We start from the raw sequence: 14,634 nt of genomic DNA, 5'->3' as shown, positions 1-14,634 counted from the left end.
GATACTGGAGTCATTTCTTTCTCCAGTTCATTTTATATACGAGAAAATTGAGACAAACAAAGCTTAAGTGAATTGCCTAAGGTCCCATGGCTAGTAAGTATCTGATGCCATTCCTGTCCAGAATTCTATCCACTATACCACCTAGCTGCCTCCTTTAGCTCCTTTAACTCATTATAATGTTTATCATTACTCATGTTCATTTTTACAGGACTATGCCACATGCATATTCATCCTCTGATTTTTTTCTATTTAAATGAATTCTCTCTGATGTTCTACACCAATCTCTACAAACAAATCCCATCCCATTACCTCAAAGTAATTATTTTTCATTTATGTCTTCAAAACTTCAATCATTAGATTCTCCTATATCACTTAGACTTTCCCTATTTTTAATCCATCAGATCTACCCATTTTTCCTCTGAGCCCACTGAAATCTACCTTTTCCCAAAATCTAAGGTGAATGTCACACCATTCCTAGTTTTCCTTTCCTTTTTTATCATAAATGTGAGATATAGTGATACTTGCCCCTCAAATGTCCATAATTTCTACTTCAGTAATCAAGTTGTCCCTGTAAGTGAGATTCAGTCTTTTCTTCTTCAGGCTAAACATCATTTTGAAGTCCTCATTGCCCTTCTCCAAACCATCTCCAGCTTATTACTGCTTTTATTAAACCTATTTGCTCATATTAATTATCGCATATTAATAAGCTTATATTGCTAAAGTCAGAATGTCATTTATGGCTTCAAAAATCCTTTTTTACAAGTTTCCTTACAAAATGCTATAATGCTATATATATATGTGTGTGTGTGTGTGTGTGTGTGTGTGTGTGTGTGTGTGTGTAAAACTTTATGTTCTTACAAAGGAGGAAGTGAAGGCTGGGACATTAAGTGACTTGCCCAAAGTCATGTAACTAAAAATCATCTGTAGCAGAATTTGAGTAGAGATTCTAAATCTGCACTCTATCCACTTCATGACCTAACTGACTCTGCATTATGTCATAGCCACTATAAACTAGCTGACCAAAAGAATGTTTCAGTGAAAGTTGTTTATTTTTAATTACAGATTACAGACTACAAATTACAGGTATACCATTACCACTACAAAAAATAATTTATTTTGAATGAAAACATTCTGTTCAGAGTATCATAATAATTTCTCAAGGAAATAATATTGAAGAGTTTTGCATTAGGATTATAGACTAACATAATCTATGAGAAGAAAATCTTTCATTTTTAACTGAGTGAGCTTAGCAAAGTCATTTAACCTCTTTTAGCCTATTTTCTTATCAGTTGGAAATCTAGACTGGATGAGTTGTAAAGTTCTAAAATGATCATCCTGCAATTTCTTTATTTGTAGTAAAGCTGTGAGAGTTTTTTAGCAAAAAAGAATGCAAAGAGTTCCCAGAAGGACTTTTCCCCAAGCAAAGATATTCTATAAAGTTACTCCTCTCCGAGTTTTTTATCTTTATCTATCTAAGAAATAATGCTGGGGCGGCTAGGTGGCGTAGTGGATAAAGCACCAACCTTGGAGTCAGGAGTACCTGGGTTCAAATCCAGTCTCAGATGCTTAATAATTACCTAGCTGTGTGGCCTTGGGCAAGCCACTTAACCCCATTTGCCTTGCAAAAACCTAAAAAAAAGATAATAGTAATAGTGCTGGCCCTCACTAATGTTCCCTCAGTTATAGGAAATAATTCCTTATACCTCCCTTCTATTTAACTACTAATAGTGAGATTAGTTTTTACACAGAAATATTTACTTCAAAAGGTATAATCATAATCATAGTCATACTCCTCAACACATGAGACATAAACCCTTCCTCTGCCCATGCACCAATGTGATCTCTGGGATGAGAAAGGCGATTAGGTTTATAGCTTAGCTTGGTTTCTATAGAGTCCACTCCCAAATCTAAGTTCAAAACTCACCTGGGGTTCTAGTCCCAGGCACCATCTCACCAGCAATCCTGGTTCCAAAGTCACCACATCTCAAACTCCTGGTCAATAAGGATCACCTCCAGCACCTGAAACTGAGGAAAACAACATGGAATAGGAAAAACTACATGTAGGCCCATTTCTCAGTGTTCTTCAATTCAGTAGATGACACCTATGCTGTGGTTTAAATGTAATCTTCATTCTCTGGTCCTGGCAGATAAGAATGACCAAAGAGAGTACAGCAGAATTAGAAGAGTGGAGAGTGAGTGGCTCAGTCTCAGTAATTTTAAAGATTCTACCACATGGTAGAGAACATAGAGATCTCCATATTAAGCAAATTGGGCATAGCAAAAAAAAATCCAAGTCACATCTAGAAAAGGTACTGTTAAGCCTACATGCTATAAGACAAATTTAACTGACATGATTTCAATGATGTGTTCCTGTGTGGAACATTATGATTATTCAGGGCTGTTGGATAGTGGATCTAGTCAAGATGAGCACTGTTACCAATACTTCAAAAAAGATGGCAATTGATCCACTTTGCACAGGACTTGAATTGAAGAAGACGAAAATGCTTAAATAACCCCCAGCCTTAAAAAACACTTCATTTGACTTCACCACCTTATCTACTACTACTATCTACATTACCCACATTCACAATCAAATTCCTAGAAAAAAAAAGTTTCTGTATTCATTACTTCCACTCTCTCACATTCCAAGCACTTCTCAGCCTCTGACAATCAGGTTTCTGTCTCTACCACACAGCTGTCTGTAGAAAGTCAGAAATTATTTTCTTCTAACTAAATCCATTGCTCTTTTCTTTTCCTCATCCTTTTGAGCTTCTCGGAAATACTTAGTCTTTTCTTCTGGAAGGGACACTGCTCTGACACAGTTCTCTTCCAAATCCACTGCTCTTTCTTACACAATCATTTCCTGAATCCTTTTCCTATGCATGGATAACACTGAAGGACTTTGGTGGGGTTTTTTTCTCTATTTTTTCTCTCTTTTGATGATCTCAACTCCCATAAATTCATTTCTCATATCTATGTACATGACTGAGTTCATTTTTCAATGAAAAAATCAAACTACATACAAGTAATATTAAAAAATGCTTTAAATTGTCAATTAGACAAATGAAACTTAAAACAGCTTTGAGATATCATCTTAAACTTAATCAGATTGGCTAAAAGATAGGTGCCTTTCAATTGGGGAATAGCTAATCAAGTTGTGTATATGACTAATGAAATATGTGCTTTAGGAAATTAGGATCTTGTTGATTTTAGAAAATCATGGAAAGACTTGCATGAAATAACGAAAAGTGAAATAAGCAGTTCCAAAAGAACATTGTACAGAGTTAGAGAAATGTTTTCCTAAAAACAACTTTGAATGACATGCATTTTTGAGTATTATAAATACAACAAACCACAAAGGCCCTATGAAGGTAGATTCTATCTACTTCCAGAGAAAGAACTGATAAAGAGAAATAGCATAGTATGGTTTTACAAATATATATCCACATTCACACTTTATTTTTGAGTTTCATTGTAGGATGGGAGGGGCAGGATGGGAGGGAGAAAGAAAAAAAAAGTACACAGCAGAGAACAAAAGAAAACTTAGAAGGAATTATAAAAAAGCACTGTAGCTTTGAAAATAATGTACAGAGAGGAGGCTAGGTGGCGCAGTGGATAAAGCACCGGCCCTGGAGTTAGGAGTACCTGGGTTCAAATCCAGTTTCAGACATTTAATAATTACCTAGCTGTGTGACCTTGGGCAAGCCACTTAACCCCATTTGCCTTGCAGAAACCTAAAAAGAAAAGGAAAGAAAGAAAATAATGTACAGAACTCACACAGGACAAACATTTACATTGAAGAACTTTAGAATTGATTGTATAGCATCCAGCACAGGGCCACCCAGCATAGTGTGCCCTCATCAGTAAGGGGGCTGCACTCTATGAGGAAGTCAGAATTGAAGCAGCTCAAAGAAAACCTGACATATGTAAGTTTAGAGTACCCATCCCAGGTATTCCCATGGACTGTTTGGGCCCAACCTGTGGTAGAGCATTCCTAGCTCATACTGGTCTGACCAGTCACAGTTGGAAACACTGTAATTTGTCTCAAACATGATGTCATTTTGGTCTTCTTCAATAATGAAGGATAAGAACCAGCCAACAGTATTTATTACATGGGTGTCTAAAAATAAACAGACAAATAGAGATTCATGGTTTTAAATCGAATCCTTTCTTTGCGTTGTATTGTATACATGAATATGTTCCTTTTTTGTCTTTTTGTATTTAAGTTGAACATTAATAATTTTTTTAAATGACCAAGTACCTCACCCAAAGGGCAACAAAAATGTGCATACCCTTTGATCCATCAATACCACTACTGTGTCTATACCCTAAAGAGATTATGAAAAAAGGTAAAAATATCACTTGTACAAAAATATTCATAGCAACACTGTGCAGGCAAAAAATTGGAAATCAAGTGAATGTCCTTCAAATGGGGAATGGCTTAACAAACTGGTATATGTATGTGATGGAACACCATTGTTCTAGTAGAAACCAGAAGGGATGGGAATTCAGGGAATCTTGGAAGGATTTGCATGAACTAATGCTGAGCAAGATGAGCAGAACCAGAAAAACACTGTACACACTAACAGCAACATGGGGATGATAATTAACCTTAACGGACTTGTTCATTCTATCAGTATGGGGTATCTGCAATAGAGAATACCATCTGTATCCAGAGAAAGAATTGTGGAGTTTGAACAAAGACCAAAGACTATTACCTTTAATTTTTTTTTAAAAATCGTTATCTTATTATGTAATTTTGTTATCTCTGATACTTTTATGTTTCTTCCTTAAAGATATGATTTCTCTCTCATCACATTCAACTTAGATCAATGCATACCATGGAAAGCCTTCTGAAGGGGGTAGGGGGAGGGAAGCAAGATTAGGGGAAAAATTGTAAAATTCAAAATAAATAAAATCTTTCTAAAATGAAAAAATAAAAATAAATACATAAATAAATGACTGAGTACCTGAATTACTTGCTTAATCGTTCTATTTGCTTGAAGTTAGTCACATCCCTGAGCAAAAGTAAGGAGGCTTTGTAATTTAATTTCAATGACTGTCCTGCTAATATGAAACACTATAAGGCAGATAGGTGGCACAGAATAGAATCCTGGACCAGGAGCCAAGAAGACTTAAGTTCAAATATGGGTGACCCTGGGCAAGTTATTTGGCCTCTGTTTGCTTTCTCTTCTGTAAAATGGAGTTAACAATAGCATCAACTTGCAAGTTTATTAAGAGGATCAAATAAGATAATACAATTATCCCTTCCACATTACAGAAAGACTTGGTGCCCCTACATTCTTGAAAATCTGCATAAAAATTTCTGACCCTCCTTTCATACCAGAGAAGAAGTTTGAATTATTAAGAGTATTAAAAGATAAAATAGGTTGATTATTATATAATATTATACATGTATTTTTTGCATTTCTGAGTTTCTAAACTTATTCTGTATCATCTGCTGATCTTTGATGGTTGTCTGCAGCTTCCACCTTAAGACCTCCAAAATTCCCACTTAATTTCATATGCCAACCCATGCTATATGAGGATAGTCATATTGTGAAAAGGATAATTGTATCCATTATGCCAAATTGCTCTCTTAATCATAAGAATATGCATCATTCTACCATAACTTTAGAATTTTATATTTTAGACTGTGCTGTATGTTTTTATCATCAGGGTAAAATAATATTGTGTATTTGAATCCTTTTTCCTATTACCCAGAATGGCAGCTTTCATAAAATGTTTTATCTGGATTTTTCTAAGCTATCACATTTTAAGGGTAACATTCAAATTTCAATTATGCCACCCAAATCACTCTCTATTGATTTAATCTCCTTTGTATATTGAATAGCTGTTTCAGGCTTCTTGTATTCAGAGGGAACATATAAAAACTGTCTCTTTAAATAGTAGAGGTTGTGTGGTGCTCAGACCATCATGACATATCCCAGCATTGGACCAGTGGCTGAATAAACTGGGAAATCATAAGATCTGGGGTTCTAGTAACAAGAAGGAACCACCAAGGGAACCCTGTTCAAAGAGAGTCTTTGAAGAGCCAACCTTGGGATCTTTGTTGCTACTGCTATCATTTGGAGTTTCTTATCATTTCTTGGACTTTAAGGAAATAGACTGAGAAAAGGATTATATTGCTGTAATTTGGTGAGTTTTGTTTACCAATGCACACATAAATATTTAATATATTCTATCATTTTGGGGTATTGTCGTGTATATGAAAAGAAGAGAATTCAGTTCTCAGAGTAGTCCTAATTGTTTGTTAAGAGTAGAATCTGAGACTTTTATTTTTAAAAACAAGCTAATCAACCAATCAACTGAACAAAATCAAACTTTAATACTATTCAGATCCAAAGCACAGAAAGGAGTGTTAAATCTTGATCAGAATTATTTTCAATGAACTTGTAACCATCAGGCTAATGGTTTAGTATTGATTTATGATAAAGACTGGGGGAAAAAGATTAAATTTTTTAAAAATGCCTTGTAAAGAATCTCAGGGTTTCTGTTACTCATTAGTAAACACTGAGGATAATTGAGCTCAGCAATAAGAAGCTGAGGAACAAAAAGAGTAGGAAGTATGAAGAGACAAATGCTCATACACTTCAGGTGAAATAGACTATGACTATTAATATTCTAAATACTAACTAGATTCTGAGTGTCTTCTAATTTGATTTCTCCTCCCTGTCTCCAAAAACAAAAAATTAAGGAAAATAGTAGATTCTGTTCTATCTACTCTACATATATTTTGTGTGTACATAATTGTTTGTAAGTTGTCTCCCCCATCAGAACGTGAGTTCTTTAAGGTCAAGGATAATTTTTTTGGTCTTCACCCCCCTCAGAATTGCAGAGAAAGTCAGTGATAGAACAGAGAAAGAGAAATTTACATTTACAAAATTATTGCTTAAAAACTATTTTACTTTCCTAAACAACAAATTTATAGTTTATATAAATTATGTTTTAATTCTTGTGCATAATATTTATATGCAGTAAGACATTTAGTCCAAGAAAGAAAGATATCAACAAAGACTGAATTCAGAGAATTTGGATAGATGTTTTAAATTAAAGAATAATGAAAAAATTATTTGTTATATGGAATGGTTAATAATGACAAGGGGAAAGGGGAAAAGGGGATACATAAAAATATCGATACAAAATCTATAAAATGAATAAAAAAATCAAACAGTTGGGAACTAGAGTTCCTTTGAATTACTAAGACTTTTGAATAATCTGTATCGGTATGGATTTACAATATATGTGGCTATATCAGAGAAAAACCTAAGATGGAGAGAGACAAAAGCAGAGGTGAAAAAAAAGGGAATGAGTCTGTTCTGATTTTGGAATTGGTCCCCTACAGTAATAGTAGTTTACATTTATATGGTATGCTTTGTAGTTTTCAAAAGCACTTTCCTCCCAACAATACTATCATCCTTCTTTTCTTACATGAAGAAGCGGGTTTCAGGATAGTTAATAGCTTATATGTGTAGAAGTTAAAATACTTTCTTCACATCTTTGTAAGCAGCTCACAAAGGAGGACTAAGATTTGCTCAAAATCACTTAACCTCCAAGTGGTAGAGGCAAGATCGCAATGCGGGGCTTCAGATTGCACATCCAGTTCTCTTTCCATTGCCTCTCCATTCCATGCCTTGTACAATTTGGTTCTATGAAGTTTGGGTTTTTTTTTTAACTTTTATTTTAAGCCTGTTGACGCTTTGAGTTGAGGTATATGAATCCACCAAGCCAGAACTGGTTATGGCTGGTAGATTCAATCACCTCCTCACCACAGGCTCCCTTGGCTTAGAGGATGGGACCTGTGGCCTAAAAGTCCTGGGACAAGCCAAATAAAGCGATAACAAACACTTACAACCCTGCCTGGGAAACAGCTGGGTCTCTCCATGCCCTACCATTCTCCCCAGGTTCATACCTTTGGGCCACCCAGATTGCAGTTTATGAACAGTGGCGCCCTATGCATTAACAGACACTGTCCATCCTTATGGGATGAGACCAGATTCTAGACTAAGAGGTTAAACTCGTCTCGGGGCGTCGGCATTGCATTCGGAAGACTGGGCCTTTTCTCTCCATTAAGAGCCAGAAAGGAGAGGAGGGGGACAAGATCGCCCTGCCCCTGGCTCCCTGGTTCCTGGGATGGAAGGCCCCGCGGCCCCGGAGTGGCTTCTTTACTGGGAGGAGCGGGCATCGCGCCCCTCGAGCTTCACCCAACCCCTCTCCCCATTTCCTGGGACCTCTTCCCCATCCGCCCCCAAGTCTTTCCCGACAGGTGTAACATTCGAGCCCAAATGAGACCAACGCAGTGACATGTGCCTGTCTTTCTAGTGTGTCTCTCGAAATACTGGAAAAGATATTTCAGGAGCTGTCGGCTCAGGTCTGGAAGGGATACCTCTCGGTGGGGGCGGGTTATCTTGGATGGCCTCAGGATTCATTTACCAACTCTTGGTTCCCAAGCAGGGAAGGCAGAGAGAGGGGAGGTGTGAAGGGAGAGATGGCAGCCTCTGGGGGTCTGTCTGCTTGCCGCGCTCCCGGCGCTGCCTTTCCCTGAAATGATTTATAGCCAAGTAACAGTCTTCTTCCCTTCCTCCATCCCTCCACAAACTGACACAGGGACACACCCTAATCCCAAAAACAATTAGGGCGTTGTTCCCGTTAAAGGCGAACTCCCTTGCCTCTCCCTGGGTTTGCATCCTGTCTCAGACGGTCGCCTTGGGGGACAAGCACAGAAACTCGGGCTAGCGTCGCGGGACTTTGTTTCCTGGGTCCACTTTACTTTTGGACTACTTCCTGAGCAGGGACAGCTAACCTTTTAGACAGTAAGTTGGCTCCGAAATGGACTGTGTAGAACACCGAGGCAGCCGGGATTTAGCTGTTTATCCCTGGGCGGGCCCCGGGATAAAGCATGCCAAACCCCTGGCCTGGCCTTCCAGATGTTTTTCAGCCCTTGGTTGGCGGTGGGGTAAACCTGGGGCAGGGCGAGCCGTGCTGCTAAACTCACACTCCTCCCTTCCCACCGAGTCTTTGCAGTAGAAAGGGTTTAGGGATGGAGGGGAGGTCTGAAGGGGGAAGGACCACACTTATTCCTCGGGAACAACAGATTTTTTTTAGTTTTTCAATTTTTTTAACATTTTATTTGTTTTACAATTATATACAATAGTAATGTGTACCTATCATTTTTGTAAGGTTTTGAATTTTACAATTTTCCCCCACCCTACCTTCCCTCCGCCCCCCCCCCCCCCAAGGCTGTCTGATAGTCTTTACATTGTTTCCATGCTATACATTGATGTTGAATGTGGATAACAGATTTTTAACCTTATAAACATGCCGGTTCCCGTTAAGGAAGAATCACAAGACGGGAAAACTTGTGGTTACATGGTCTCCCTTAACTTTACCTGAGCAATCTGCCTTACACTCGTGCTCTCGGAGTCCTCCCCTTAGCTCCTTTGGTGCTAGTCAGATAACAACATTGGAGAGGTTCTATTTAATTCTTTCTCCCTCTTCTAATCTGGGATTATCTGGAAGGAAGCGGGGGAGATTAGGAAGTGGTGTATGAAAGGGAAAAGTTATTAGTTATTTTTTTTTAGGAATTCCATTGAGATGTGCAGTTCCCCCGGGATCCATTTTCTAGACATTTTAATCCTCCTCCTCGAAGCCTAATTCCTCATTTATTTCCAAAAGAAAACTCCACCAGATTTCTTTTCTAGCATCACTGCATCCTAGGTCCCACAAAGCTGAGGATTTAGAGAAACGCTGCGCCCTGCCCATACCCTGAGTTTGGCCTGCCATTGGCAAAGGCTAGATTAGAGCGCCGAGGATGATTCACAGGCCATGGAAATAAACGGGTCAACTTGGAGCATGAGCCAGGACCGGTCTGGAAAAGTCGGGGAAGTCCTGGGCCATGAAAGGGAAAGAAGTGTAAGATTGTGAGGAGTCAACTTTCTATGCAGCAGAATAAAAAAAAAGCCTCATAAACTAAGAAGCAGGAGAATCACCCAAGTAGTTATCCTTTCCTCCCCCAAACTGCTGTCTATAAATGTTTAATTTATGGGGAGAATACAGAGATCCAAGAACTTCAAAGAATTCCTTTCTGGGTTTTAAGGCAAGAGGCTGCGTGCATTCCTTCTCTCCTCTGCAAAATTCCTCCTTGGAAACTTAGAAACTTAAGGGTTTTTTTAAAATTATTACTTCTTTCTTTTCAAAACTAGAAATTTTACTTTAAGTGGGGGGAGAGAAGGAGAATGGAAGAGAAGTAAAGTAACTTTGGAATTTTGTTGTCCTATGGGTGACACATTTAAGAAATTAATTATCATTATTTAAGGGATTAATTATTTCTTCTAGGTCATTTTTCCTCTCCCAGGAATCTATGCCAGGCCTTCCCCCCACCCCTCACTTTTATATCCCTGATGCAGAAAAGACCCTTGTTAAGTTTTGGAACTACCCAGAAAGGTAGTCTGCAGGGTCTCAAAACCCACAAACTTTTTCCAGAACCGTCTTTCAGGCCTCTAAGTAAGAAGGCTCAGATTTTGGGTGGTGACTGAGGTTTGAAGAACACATTTGGAGTGTGAGACATTTCTTGTATTAGAAATGTCTTAACTCCCTGGCCTTCCAGAGCTGCTTGCTTCTCTAACCAAGTGTTTTGTTTTAAGAAAAAAAAGGGGGAGGGGGGCTGGGTGGAGTGGGGTGGGTGGGAAGAAAGCACTGTTTTCAGTAAGGGGCCCCAGGCCAAGAGAGAAAAGTGCTCTCTCCTGGCAGCCTGTTGCTGCCCCCTCCAGGATGAGGTCAGTCCAGCCCATTGGTAGACCCGCCCAGTTGCAGCGAGATTCCAACTCAATCTGAGACACAAATACAGCAGGCACAGGGGCCCTCCCAACCAAGCCTCCTGTAGAAGGGCCAGCTGGGGAGTCCTTTCAACTGTATCCCTGACTTCTGTCCCATTGCAGGTCCGAGGAAGATCCCTTTGGCCAAAATGCTGCTTCTGCTCCTGGGAATTATCGTGCTCCACGTAGCAGTTCTGGTCCTCCTTTTCATCTCTACTATTGTCAGTGTGAGTATTGGCTCCCCAACCCCCACCTCTAAAAGACAGGGTTCAGACTTGACAGATACTTCCTGTCAGAATTTGGAGGCTCCAGGAAGAAAGATAATCTCTCCATTATTCCACTATTTAAATCTAGCCCCTTCTTGCCAATATTCTTTTTCCTGGTAAGATCTAAGTTGTCTTTTGGACATATTTTCAAAATGAAAAAAAAAAATCCGAGAATATTTTACAGGTCCTGGATCCTTGCCTCCTTTCAGGCGCAGAGAATAAATGAGCCATTCCAACTGTGTATTAAAAATTTTGAGTAAAAGTTTGGTGCCTCTTTTCAGACTTAAATTCAGTGCAGATCTGGAGCCTTCCATTTACATAGAAGTTAAGGAAGGAAATGAGGCATTTGTGAAAACCTATTTCGATGTTTTGCAAATACCAGATCTATTTAATGGCATAGCCACTCACTTAAAACTTACAAAATACTTTATGCACAACTCTTTGAGCTAGGTAGTACAAATATCATATTCTTAATTTATAAATGAAGATAATAGTTTCTAAATCATCTTAAAGGACTTTGATCTGGATCTAAAAGGAAAATTAAAATTAACTTTGCCAGACCAAATTCAAGGGTTACCAAATTTGACTTTAATTAAAGATAAACTCTTTTAAGGAAGTTTCCATTAATAAGAAACCCAGTAGCATTGATTCTTAGGAATTAAACACAAGAGTTTTTTGGTTGGTTTGTTTGTTTGTTTTTAACTATGCAGCAAAATCTGACCAAAGCTATTCCCTAAGTATTTTGTTTATCTTTAAATCTGTAACTTCAAGGATGACCAAGTAACCATATTACTAATTCCTTTTAGGTCCTTTTTCCTCTCTCAGGAATCTGTACAGGAACCCAACTTCCCAACTTCTCGGAGGGGAAAGAGGGAAACAGAGCAGGAAGTACTAAAAAAAATTGAATGATATTTTCTTCTCCAAAGAAGGAATGGGTTATATTTTTGATAATTGTTCTACTGTTCCTACTTAGTAAAAAAAAAGAAAAAAGTCTGTTCATGGAAACATAAAAGTAGTCAATATTTATTTTTCTAGCCAGATTGACTTTCTCGTATTTCTTTAGCTCTTCTTTTGTATTTCATTATCATCTTTATTCATACAAAGTTTTTTTTTTATTTTGTTTTGTTTTTAGCAATGGATCATAGGACCTGGACATGCAACTGATCTCTGGCAGAATTGTACTATTCAGTCTTCAGGCAATGTCCAGCACTGTTTCTCATCTTCTACAAATGGTAAGAATTCCTGATTCTTTTAATGTCTCAAATTTTTCTGAACTAAGGTCTGTAAATACTTTTCTATACTAAAACCAGTGTAAACTTCAGGTCAGTAGGCTGATTCTGGGTTTTGAGAGACTGTACAAATGATAGCTGATAGTGAAAAGGAGAGAGGGAAGCAAAGAAGAGATGAGGCTCTTTATCCAGGGGGTAGGCAAGCTACAACCTAATGTCTATATTGTAAGCTACTAAAAAAAAGTATTTTTCTGGGCTTGACTGAGGCAAAATGGTTAAGCTTGGGATCCCATTAGACTAGTAATTACAAGCAGGATTTACCTTAGAAAAGCCATGACTGCTAAAATACTACCCTGTTATTTCATTAGGGATAGGGACTAAGAGTGAGTTTTCGTTGTTGGCCATTCCAGTTAGATGCAAATTCTGACAGATTCTACCAGCCTAGAGTAGGAAGAGACGTTATATGTCATCTAATTCATCTCCATTCTTTTACAGATGACTAAACTGAGACACCATTACAAAGATAGTGGCAAAGCTAGGATTTAAACACTGGTTCTCTGACCCCAATTCCAATGCTCTTTCCATTGTACCACATTATTTTGCCTTCTAATAGTTTTTGTTTCCCAGTGCTCTGTCTTGGGCCAACTTCTCTTTTCTTTCTATACCATCTTCTTTGGCAATATCATCAGCTCCTCCAGGTTTAGTTATAAATACAAGTATATTCTTCCCTAATCTGTCTCTTGGATATCTCAAATTGGCTGTCAGACAGACATCTCAAACTCAACATGTCTAAAATAGCATTTATTATCATATCCCCAAAACCATATCCTCTTCCATCTTTCCCTATTACTGTTGCATACATCACCATCCTCCTGGTATATCTGAGGCAACCTCAAGGTCATCTTCAGCTTATTATTCTTACTAACTCTCACATATCCAATCAGTTGTCAATTCTTGTCATTTCTTCTTGAACATGTCTCCACTCACACAGTCACCACATTTGTGCAAGCCTTCATCACTTTTTGCCAGGTAATTATTAAGTGTATGAGGTCGAATTTGAACTCAGGTCCTCCTGACTCTAGGGCCAGTGCTCTATCCACTGCACCACCTAGCTGCCCCCTACCATAGCTTTCTAATTGGTCTCTCTGCCTTGTGTCTCCCCATTTCTATACATCCTCCACATAGATGCCAAAATGATTTTCCTAAATTATAATTCTGATCCAGGATCAAACATAAAATCCTCTGCTTGGCTTTAAAATTCTTCACAATTTGACTATTTCCTTTCTATTGTTTTCATATTTTTATTATCCTTTATGTACACTATGATCCAGCAATACCAGTTTATTTGATATTCCTTGCCTTCCCCTACTAAATCAACTTGCATCTACTCTCTATATATCTTCTATGTACCTATTTACATGCAGTCTCCCCCATATTAGTATGTAAATTCCTTGAGGACAAGAACTGTTTTTGTTGTTCTGCTTTTCATTGTATCACTAGTGATTAGAGTAGTGCCATGCATTTAGAAAGAAGTTAATAAATTATTGTTGATTGCTTGATTCATGGACCTGCCTATCTGTTATCTAAGGACCAACCTAGAGAAGTTCAGATAGATTTATCACTAGACTGACTAGGGGACAGATTTCATCCACAGGAACACCATCTAATAATCTAGAGGAGGTGTCAGTTGAATCAGTACCCATACCTAAACAATGACAGATGCATAAAAGTTTTTGAAATCCCATTTTTTCCCTTAAGAGAAACTCAAAAGTGTAGAATGTACAGTCTGGAAAGGATCTCTTGTGGCATCCTGTTAATGTTAAGCTTGCTTATAAAATTAATTAAAAGGATTGAAATTGGGATCTCTTAGTTTTTAAACTAGTTTAGTTTTTAAAAACATAATTGTTGTTATTCAGTTATTTTAGTTCATGTCCAACTTTTTGTGATGTCATTTGGGGTTTTCTTGACCAAAAAGATGCTGCAGAGATTTGCCAATTCCTTCTCCAGTTCATTTCATAGAGGAGGAAATGGAGGCAAACAGGGTTAACTGACTTAATGTGTAAGATGTAGAGAGGATTCTTTTTTCTGGTATGACTACAGAGGTCCCTTTCATTTCTGACATCTTGTAAAATTCTAGATTCTTTTTCACTTGAAACTAACCACATTTCCTCCATCCTGTAATTGTGAAGTTAATATTTTAAATCCAATATGCTTATCCCTATTAAACGTTCATATATTGGGTTTGGCCCATTGTTTTCTCCTGTTACAAAATCAATCAGTAATCATTCAATAAAATTCTACTAT

At 37.9% G+C, this 14,634-nt stretch overlaps 1 protein-coding gene across 2 annotated transcripts in view; it reads left to right on the top strand.

The window, feature by feature from the left end:
* The first annotated feature begins 5,995 nt into the window (after positions 1–5,995).
* The window catches only part of PMP22 (peripheral myelin protein 22), a 47,922-nt gene continuing 39,283 nt past the window's right edge, over positions 5,996–14,634 (top strand). The window contains exons 1-3 of one of the 2 annotated variants that reach the window (XM_074225189.1): positions 5,996–6,159; positions 10,959–11,062; positions 12,234–12,333. In XM_074225189.1, the coding sequence (XP_074081290.1) occupies positions 10,985–11,062; positions 12,234–12,333 (178 nt within the window). In that variant the 5' untranslated portion in view covers positions 5,996–6,159; positions 10,959–10,984. Of the gene's footprint in view, positions 6,160–8,608; positions 8,835–10,958; positions 11,063–12,233; positions 12,334–14,634 lie in introns of those variants that run through there. The other variant, XM_074225188.1, reaches the window with a different exon arrangement.

Source organism: Macrotis lagotis, chromosome 2 (assembly GCF_037893015.1).
Source record: "Macrotis lagotis isolate mMagLag1 chromosome 2, bilby.v1.9.chrom.fasta, whole genome shotgun sequence".
Lineage (NCBI taxonomy): Eukaryota > Metazoa > Chordata > Mammalia > Peramelemorphia > Peramelidae > Macrotis > Macrotis lagotis.
Note: the sequence above shows the minus strand (reverse complement) of the source record. Positions and strands in the feature narration are given on the sequence as shown.